The 10280-nt window shown below is 41.2% G+C and overlaps 1 protein-coding gene across 15 annotated transcripts in view; it reads left to right on the top strand.

Annotated features, from left to right (window-relative positions):
* The window catches only part of MICAL2 (microtubule associated monooxygenase, calponin and LIM domain containing 2), a 168218-nt gene that overhangs the window by 99357 nt on the left and 58581 nt on the right, over positions 1-10280 (top strand). For 13 of the 15 annotated variants that reach the window (XR_011362519.1, XM_069965047.1, XM_069965051.1 and 10 more), the window contains one exon: positions 1440-1539. Coding sequence is in view for 14 of the 15 variants with exons in the window: in XM_069965047.1 (XP_069821148.1) it covers positions 1440-1539 (100 nt within the window). In the remaining variant the exon portion in view is untranslated. Of the gene's footprint in view, positions 1-1439; positions 1540-5275; positions 5328-7616; positions 7834-10280 lie in introns of those variants that run through there. The other 2 variants (XM_069965061.1, XM_069965060.1) reach the window with 2 other exon arrangements.

A 10280-nucleotide genomic window follows, 5' to 3' on the forward strand; every position in this document is an offset into this window, starting at 1 on the left:
TGAATGAACTAAATGATGAAATGGACATAAATATGAATGAATAATGAATGAATAAGTGAAAGTGTGAATTAGTGAATTCATGAAGATAGATGGATGTGTGGGTGGTTGAATGAATGAATGAACAAATGAATTAAATGAGTGATTAAATGGACATTCAAATGAATGAATGAACTAAATGATGATATGGACATAAATATGAATGAATAATGAATAAATAAATGAAAGTGTGAATTCATGAAGATAGATGTGGGTGGGTGAATGAATGAGTGAACAGATGAATTAAATGAATGATTAAGTGGACATATGAATGAACTAACTGATGAAATGGACATAAATATGAATGAATAAGTGAAAGTGTGCATTAGTGAATTCATGAAGATAGATGAATGTGTGGGTAAATGAGCAAATTAATGAAAGAACAAAATGAATTAACAAATAAATGATGAAATTGGCAATTGAATGAATAGTGAATGAATTAGTGAAAGTTTCAATAAGTAAATAAATTCCGATAGATAAATAAGTGAATGAATACACATATTAATGAATGAGCAAATAAATGATAGAATGGACAGAGAATTGAATGAATAATGGGGTGAATGATAAGGTGAAAGTGTGAATGAATTCCTGATGAAATAATAGATGTATAAATGGATGAATGAAGGATTTGGAGAATGAAAATATGAATGAAAACTGGAATAGGTAAATGAAGTAAAGAGAAGGTTACATGATAAAAAAACACAAGGGCAGTCACTTTGCTGTCAGCATTGATCGCACTGTCTCTTCTCCACAACAACTGTTGCTGTTTACCTCCTGCGCTCACATTCCTCCCAGAGTCATATCCGCCCCCCCCCCCCCTCCGCCACCAAACATCTCTTCTATTTTAGTTGTTTGCATTTTTTCCAGAATTAATATTTATTGCGCTATTTTTAGGCTTTTACAGTCTTGTAGCTAAATATAACATCGAGGAGCGTCCCCCTCCCCTCCCCCTCAGTCACATCCATCACAGCAGCCTCAATGCACAAAAGAGGAAGAAGCATAAAACTTTTGCACAAATTGGAACTTGAGCAAAAAATTTTGACAAAATTTTGCACAAAATGGGGTATGCAAAAAATGTTTGCTACTTTTATACATCACGAATCCCCAAAAGTTTGTCTACATCACAAATCCCCAAAAGTTTGTCTACATCACGAATCCCCAAAAGTTTGTCTACATCACGAATCCCCAAAAGTTTGTCTACATCACAAATCCCCAAAAGTTTGTCTACATCACGAATCCCCAAAAGTTTGTCTACTTCACGAATCCCCAAAAGTTTGTCTACATCACGAATCCTCAAAAGTTAGCAAAAAAGTTCTAGAATGTTCTTCTACAATGATAACAATGTAAGGGCGTCATTGTGTACAGTGTTGTTGTTTATGCCCTTTTTTGTGTTTGTCGTGTAGGATCCGGATAAAGCTTGGAAAAAGGAAGAAGCCATAACTGCGGAGGTCACGACGGACAGTCCTTGTAGCGCCGGCAGCAGTTCAGAGGACAGCTCCCCAGGTATCATGACTTCCTTCTATAGGAAAACGCTAAGCTGGCCTCTGGCGGTGACTAGGGACGTCCTTGCCATCCCCAGCCGCCTGTCTAACTGGACGCGTGGCGCGGTGCGAGACACCAGACGCCATATCAGGGACAATGAGCAGAAGTATTCCTACCTGTATGAGCTGCTGAGCGTGGGCGTGCCCTTACTGTACGGGCTCTACGAGGTGCTGACCCTCATGGTCCAAGAGGCGGGGCCGTCCATGCAGGTCATAGTCCAGCAAGTGCACGACACCCTTTGGTACAAACACAGTTAGAGATGAGGTCATCAGATGACATCACTAAAAGTGGGCGGCTCCTCTTCTGTTTGTCGAGAAGCCTCTGAGCCCGGGGAGCGGCGTCTCGTATTCAAGCCCAACGCCCCCTCCAGTTGCTGTTTTCACAAATTTCTAATTGAAGGAAATTTTTTTCTTAGATTTGCACTTTTTGTACGCAAAAGTCCGAAATTTCAGGTTTACAATTTCTACTAGCATTGCGCCTATTGTTCCTATAAGAACCAGCAGGGAACTGTTCCCTATGAGACATTTCTTATCTCCCATCATCCTCCTTGGTGATTCAGAATTCTCTCCAAATAGACCCGTTACTACTTATGGGGCCAAAAATATTCACCATATTTCACCAATGAGGCATAAAGTGCACAGCGCCAATTGTGTAAATTTATCTGGAGGTGAAAATTTTGGTAAAATTTTAGCTGTTTTCTTAGTCATTCATTTTAGTGACCAGATTGCATTATGGGTATTTGATAGATGACATTTCAAAATTCCAGTCTTTATCATTTCAATTTCAATTTAAAATTTTCGTCCTGTATTATTTTCACCCGGACAGCCGCCCTAAAAATGTGAAAATCTTTGGTCCAAACATTTCTAATTATCGATTTGAAAAAATCAAGAGATATTTAAGTCAATCATTTACATAAAAATAAAGTCAATTTAAATTTACTTTAAAAAAAAAAAAAATGTATTAAAATTTTAAATTTTATGACAAAAACTTGTCATCTGGAGAATTAACATTATTTGCAATCTCAAGGTGAAAAAAAAATAACTGGATTGAATTTAAAAAAAATTTAACCTCTATTTAAAAATCTCCAGTCTTCCAGCACTTATCAGCTGCTGTATGTCCTGCAGGACGTGGTGTGCCAGTGTGACTCTCCTGCCACCTCTGTCCATGTCAGAAACTGTCCAGAGCAGGAGAGGTTTTCTATGGAGATTTGCTTCTGGACAGTTCCTGACATGGACAGAGGTGGCAGCAGAGAGCGCTGAGTTAGACTGAAGAGAATACACCACTTTCTGCAGGACATACAGCAGCTGATAAGTACTGGAAGACAAGAGATTTTTTAAATAGAAGTAAATTGCAAATCTATATATCTTTCTATCACTAGTTAGTTTAAAAGAAAATACATTTTGTCAGAGTACCCCTTTAATATTTTGGCCCAAACATTTGCTGGTGACCTTACATTTCTGTACATTTCCCCCCTGCTGGTTCTGTACTGACCTGCTGTGCCACTTACTGCATTACCTACTCACTCACTTAGAGGTGAGGCTGCATAGACACTTTTTGTACTTTTTTTTTTACACTAATTTGATACAATTTAGACTTTTTTTTATAGATAATTGTGTTAACTTGTGATTTTATTAACATTTTTAATTGTTCTTTTTTTATGCTTTTTTTTTTAATTGGCTACAATGTTGGGTATGTTCCGCCTGCTTAGATTAATATTCTGTGCAATATGACAAGGACCGGAATTTTTTTCAATAATCAAAAACAAAAACATTTCAATTTACAATATAAAAAAAAAAATGAACAAATTTTTTTCTGAAATTCCTGTTTTTGAGCAGAGTTAGGCCACCTCCGTGGTAAAAGTGCCAACTTGTGTTTTATATGGTTGTTTTTTAGATGAGCAAATTCTGGAATGTTTTTGTTTCTTGGTTGTAGTTTTACTTTTGAACATCTTTGTTATCTTTTCATCTTTAAGGGGTTCTCCAGGCTTAGAAAAACATGGCCGCTTACTTGCAGAAACAGCACCTCTCCCGTCCTCAGTTTGGGGTGCAGCTCAGTTCAACTGAAGTGAATGGAGCTGAATTGTAATACCACACACAACCTGAGGACAGGGGAGGCGCTGTTTTTGCAACAACAAAAAAGAAGTAGCAGTGCTTTGCCTAATCCTGGAGAACCCCTTTAAAATCTGCTAGTTGTGTAATTGTTCTACTGATCCTGTTGATTCCTGTTTTATACTCCAGTCACATCCAGAGCTGCATCCAGCTGGAGTGATCAGTAGTGTTTTGTCAGACACTGAACTCCTATCATGTGCTTCTTTTTGCTACATTGCATGTCGTTGGATGTGCCGTGCCGTATACTGTACAGCAGAGCATGATCTGTCATCATAGACATCTACTGTTCTTTGCAGACACTGAAGCAGCAGGGGCTGTTGACGCTTTGTTTGTGCACATATAATATTGCAGCAGACTTGTGCATGTGCACATACCCTTAGGTCCTTATTACACAGCTGAACAGATCTATAATAGAGCCAGTGATCAGCAGACGACCCTGATCAGTGAGAAAATCTCCGGCTGTCAGCCACACATCTTCCTGTAATAGAGAGCTGGACAGCTGACGGCTGATGGATAAATGATCATGTGACCTGGCCTTGGGAAAGCCTTGTAAACGAGTACCGATCACCGAGATCAGCGATTATTTAGGGCCCTAATACGTGAGCTCATTGTCAGTACCATATTGCCCCCCTGTAATAGGGCAATCAATCAGCTGGCGTCAGAAAGTTATCTAGATTTGTTATTTACTTCTATGTAAAAATCTCCAGTACTTATCAGCTGCTGTATGTCCTGCAGGAAGTGGTGTATTCTTTCCAGTCTGACACAGTGCTCTCTGCTGCCACCTCTGTCCAGAACGGGAGAGGTTTTCTATGGGGATTTGCTGCTGCTCTGGATAGTTCCTGACATGGACAGAGGTGGCAGCAGAGAGCACTGTGTCAGACTGGAGAGAATACACCACTTCCTGCAAGACATACAGCAGCTGATAAGTACTGGGAAACTGAATTTTTTTCAATACAAATAAGTTACGAATTTGTATAACTCTGAAACCAGTAGATTTAAAAGAACATTTTTTTTTATTTTTTTTTGCTAGTGTACCCCTTTAAGATTATGGATGGAGAAACTTTGGCCCACCAGCTGCTGCAAAACTATAATGCCCTTCAAGCATTAGCTTTGTCTGTCCAGGCATGATGGGAATTGTAGTTCTGCAACATCCGGAGGTTACCCATCTCTGATCCTGATCCTACAACCATCAGCAGAATTCGTCATTGCAGCTTTGGTTGTGACCGGAGTATGAGACAAGATCTTAGCTTTACTTGCACAATGATGTTCAAAACCAAACCTACTATTTACTGGCAACCAAAATGTATTCTGAATTTTTTATTTATTTTATTTTTCTGGTCTTGAGCATTGCAAAAAAAAATGTTTTATAAATTGTTGCCAAAAACTGTAAATTTTACAAAATTTGAAAGGTTCGATACTTCCCATAGGAGGAGGAGGGGGGGGGGGGGGTGCAGTGATGAGATTCTTCCATGTTCTAATGTGTTTTGGATTTTGATGTTTTTGGATTTTTTGGATTTCTTCTCTGCTGTTTTTTTCTTTTTCCAACGTGTCTCCTCTTCTTTCTCCTTTTCCTGTCTTTCCTCCTTCAGTTCATTCTCACATTCCACTTCTACGCCCACTTGTTGGCTGAACTACTGTAAGGTGATTCTCCCGCTTGCCAATTTCGGAGGTTTTGTAACTAATACTGACACGCAAAAAAAAAAAAAAAGTAACCTTAATTTTTGAATGTTTTTGTTGTTGTATGAAACCTTCCCAGCTAACGGAATGCCCCCCCCCCCCCCCCCCCAACCGCGTTGTGTCTTATTACTGTTATGGAGCAATTTGTGTTTGTCCTGCACCCTCGCAGTGCTGCCTGTGTAATCATTCACTTGCCTGCGCATTGTTGCTACTAATAACGTTGCTTATAATCGTAATCGGACGTTCATGGGGGCTGTGTTTTATCAGAGGGCCCAGGGCACGTAGCCTGGTGAGATGATACTTTAGGACGTGCTACAGCTGCCGTGTCATCATCCGAGAACCCGGACAAACTTATTTGCAAAAATTTTACTTTCCAGTTTTATGTAAACTAAGCTTAATCATGATATCATGTTCCCAGCCTGTGAATCCCTGAGCAGCTGCCTATATATGTTATTTTCACCCCTGGGGAGTAGGAGCACTGAGAACATGTTCGGTCCCAAGCCTAAGAGCATGAGGGGAGTTGGAGTTTTGCAAAAACTGTAGAGCCACAGATTGGGAAACACCAATTTATGCAAAGTTTTCATGTGCAACTGCACATTTGATATGTTCATCCATGAGTACTAGGAGCACTAAGGCCATGTTCTGTCCAAAGGCTGTCAGGGAGCTAAGTGAGAAACACTGCCCTATGCAGTGTTTCCCTGTCCAGCTGTATAGTTGGTATGGTCACCCATAAGTAGTAGGAGCACTGAGGCCATATTCTGTCCAAAGGCTGTCACGGCATAGGGGTAGTTGTAGTTCTGCAACAGCTTTAAAGCCACAGATCATGAAAACCTACCCTATTCTCCAACCGTGAAGCTGCATATTTGGTAGGTCCACCCATGAGTACTAGGAGCACTGAGGCCATGTTCTATCCAGAGGTTGCCAGGACATGTGGAGAGGAGTAGTTCCCCAACAGCTGTAGAGACACAAAGTGAGAAACACTGCCCTATGCAGTGTTTCCCTGTCCAGCTGTATATTTTATATCGTCACCCATGTGTAGCAGGAGCACTGAGGCCATGTTCTGTCCAGAGGCTGTCAGGGCATGGGAAGATTTGTAGTTCTGCAATAGCTTTAAAGCTGCAGATCAAGAAACATCACCCTATGCAATGTTTTCCAACCTGTGAGTCCCTGTAAAGTGGCATATTTGGTATGTCCACCCATGAATACTAGGAGCACTGAGGCCATGTTCTGTCCAAAGGCTGTTAGGGTATGGGAAGAGTTGTAGCTCTGCAACAGCTTTAGCCCCACAGATTAAGAAACACCGCCCTATGCAATGTTCTCCAAGCCATGTGTCTCTGTGCAGATGAATACATGGTATGTCCACCCATGTGTAGTAGGAGCACTAAGGCCATGTTCTGACCAAACTCTGTCAAAACATGAGTGGAGTTGTAGTTTTGCAACAATCCAGAGCCACGCTGTATGCTATGTTTTCCAAACTGTCACCTGTTTGATATGTCCACCCATGAGTACTAGGAGCACTGAGGCCATGTTTTACACAAAGGCTGTTAGGGCATGCTGGGAGTTGTGGTTTTGCTACAGCTGAACAGCCACATGTTGCATATCATAAATTTAATGCATGCTGGGAGTTGTAGCTTTGCAACGGGGTGATCCACAGGTCGAGAAGACCAACACCGATCATAGGTCAGAATTACCGATTTAACGACTGTATATACAATAAACGTCACACAGCTGTGATTTTCCTGGCACTTATAACCTTACAGTTCATAAAGTCGCCCCACGCCTGCATCTAGTTTTTCATCATAGGACGAGACAGATGGAAACACGTCGGCCTGCAGGAAAGAGATATGGAGCAAACAATAGGGTTAACGACTTCAGTCAACTAGGACGTTGTAGAAACGGTTACATTGTAACCCCCAGAACTCGCGTCGTCCTATCGCCACATCCGCTAGGTTACTATGACACCAACAGTTATGGTATATTCCATAACAACCAGTCGGGGGAATCAGCTGTAGAGAATTTCCCTCGAAACTCAGAGCAGCCACCAACCTTTGTCTCCTGTGTATCTGCATGTTTGGTTTGTTCACCCCTGGGGAGTAAGAGTACTGAGTCCGTGTCCTGTCCAGTTATGGCTTGTCCACTGCACGTTGATTTCCCGCTCTGTGCTGTGTCCGTAACCTGCATGTTCAATAACCCCCTCACCCCGTACAAACCAGCTTTGCTCCATGCCTATCTTTATTTTCTCTTCTATTTCAGACGCCTCTCAAAAGGATTTTCCCCCACTCGTCCCCCTCTTGTTTTGGGGGCAGGTTATTGCTTAAGTCACATAATTTACCAAATGGAGTGAATATTCTTCTCCTCTATTTTTTTTTTTAAATCTTGTGTTTCAGTCTGATGTCATGTATGTGTGAGGCGTACGGAGAATTGTCATGGCATATCATCTGTAAACAAGAATAAATATAGTCATTCTTTACTCGCTCTGGCTCCAGTTCTTTCTTCCAGTCCCTAAAATTTCACAGATTTTCTGTTGAAAAATTTTGCCAAAATTTTGGATGATAAAAAAATCCTGTGATCACCTGATCAACCAGCAATCTCATTGGTCCCCTTGTACTAATGATGTCATCTAGGGTTCCCACTTATCTATTGTACGACACTTATCCAACAACGTTTCCATTGGGGTCCAATGACAACGTATATATGGAGTTGAAGAGTATGGCTGCTTGGATCTCAGCTGGCCACATGTCCAACCAGTCCAAGTCTACCTTTCGTTGAAACCCATTGTGGCGTATTCGTTCGACCAATAAGGATCCATCCAACTTTTGGCAACTTTAAAAGGTTATAGACAATGACTCAAAGTGTTTATGTTACCTACAGCGCCACCACAGGTTGAATTAACCATTACACAACTTCTATTACGTCAGTAGTCTGTCCAGGTTATACATGGACGTGTCGGGTCCTCCAGAGTAAGAGACGCTCTTTCAAGCCGACCATTGGCTAATTGATCAGGGCACTAAATGGGGGACCCTATTCTTTAACTATTTTAGAAGCACTTTATAAACCAGACACCCCTTTAAATTTTGAGGAATGTTTCAGAAGTTGATGAGAATCTACAATGGTGTTGATGTCTTCTTCAGGAGCTCTCACGTAAAGCTCGACTCATGACAACCCCGCCAATAAAGGAGAAACTTCTCGAGTCACAATGTTTATTTTTCGCCTTCATACCTGTCAGCTTTTAGGTCATGTTTCGTGTCTGTTCTCACCTTGTCTACGGTATGAAGCCGTCCTGTCACTCAGCACTGAGTTTCGGTCGTATATGGTGCCGAGACACGGGAGGGACTCATGTAAACCTAGAACCAGTTCATAGAGATGTTCTTGGTCGGGAAGAAATTCTATGGAAAAAAAAAGTCTTCTAAGTGTCAATGAAAGGTTCACAGGTTCCCAGGGTGCTTAGCGGCTTCACCACTCTGTAATACATGAGTCCTCCTCACATATGCCTGCACTAAAAACAAGTGTCCACCCCCACCCCATCCATCATAAGGGAAGAACGTGTAACATCACGAAACCCCAACAGATTACACACCTCTACAGTGTCTGTCTCCGCATGAACGTTGCTTTTCCATGATGTCATATTCAGGTCTCGATGACATCATCATGATTTCTGGTGTCATCTCCACCCACTTTTTGTCTTGCCTTATTATGTGTCTTGTTGTCTTACTCATCCTTCACTCTTGTGTTACTTTGCAACTTTTTATCTCTTTTTAGTTCCTCGCTCAATTTACTTTAGCTTCTTTTCTAAATCTTATGTCAACGTCCGTCATCACCTTTTTGCCCCTTTATTTTAACCCTTCAGTGTTCTGCGTGTTTCTTATTTTTATTCTGGTTCTTCTTGTCATCTTTTATTATGTCTGGACCTTCTGTCTTATTTTATCTCCTCCATGAATCAGTGTTATTCTTGTCCCAATGTCTTGATTTCATGTCACTTTGTCCTAAGCCTTCACTGATCAACTTAATTTTTTAGCGTTCCCTAATCTATGAATCCCTGTGCAGCAGCATCATGTATGGAATATACACCCCTGGGTAGTAGGAGCACTGAGGGTATGTTCTGTTCAAAGGTTGTAGGGGATCTTGTTGTTGTTGTTTTGAAGAGACCCAGGTTGGGGAACACTGCTTTGTGTAGTGTTTCTTAATCTATGAGATATAGTATGTACACCCCTGAGTAGTAAGAGCACTTAGCCCATGTTCTGTCCAAACGATTCCAGGTCATGAGGGAAGTTGTTGTTTTCCAACAGGTTAAGAGTGACAGATTGGGGTACACTGCCCTATGTAATGTTTTTCAACCTGTAAGTCCTTGTGTAATATGTACACCCCTGGGTAATAGGAGCCCTGAGGTCATGTTCTGTCCAAAAGTTATCAGAGCATAATGGGAGTCATTTACAACAGATGCAGGTCCACAATGGAGAACATTGCCTTGTGCAATATTCCTCTATAAAAGCAGCTACATATATGGTATGCCCACCCCTGGATAGTAAGAACACTTAGACCATGTTCTGTCCAAGGGTACTCAGGGTATGGTGAAAATTGTTTTTTTTCAACATCTGGAGAGTTATGGGTTGGGGAACAATGTATTATGCATTATTTCACCTACCTGTAAGTCCTTGTGAAGTTCCACATATGATGTGTCCACCCCTGGGTATTAGGAGTAGTAAGGCCATGTTCTGTCCAAAAGGTTATAGGGGTATGATGAGCGTTGTCATTTTCAACAGTTTGAGAAACATTGCCCTATGCAATGTTCCCCAACCTATAAGTCCCTGTGCAGCTACATATATGGTAGATTCACCCCTGGATAGTAGGAGCACTAATTCCATGTTCTGTCCAAAGGCTATCAGGGAATAATTGGAGTTGGAATTTTCAACTAGACGG

This window comes from Dendropsophus ebraccatus, chromosome 4 (genome assembly GCF_027789765.1).
Source record: "Dendropsophus ebraccatus isolate aDenEbr1 chromosome 4, aDenEbr1.pat, whole genome shotgun sequence".
Taxonomy (NCBI): Eukaryota; Metazoa; Chordata; class Amphibia; order Anura; family Hylidae; genus Dendropsophus; species Dendropsophus ebraccatus.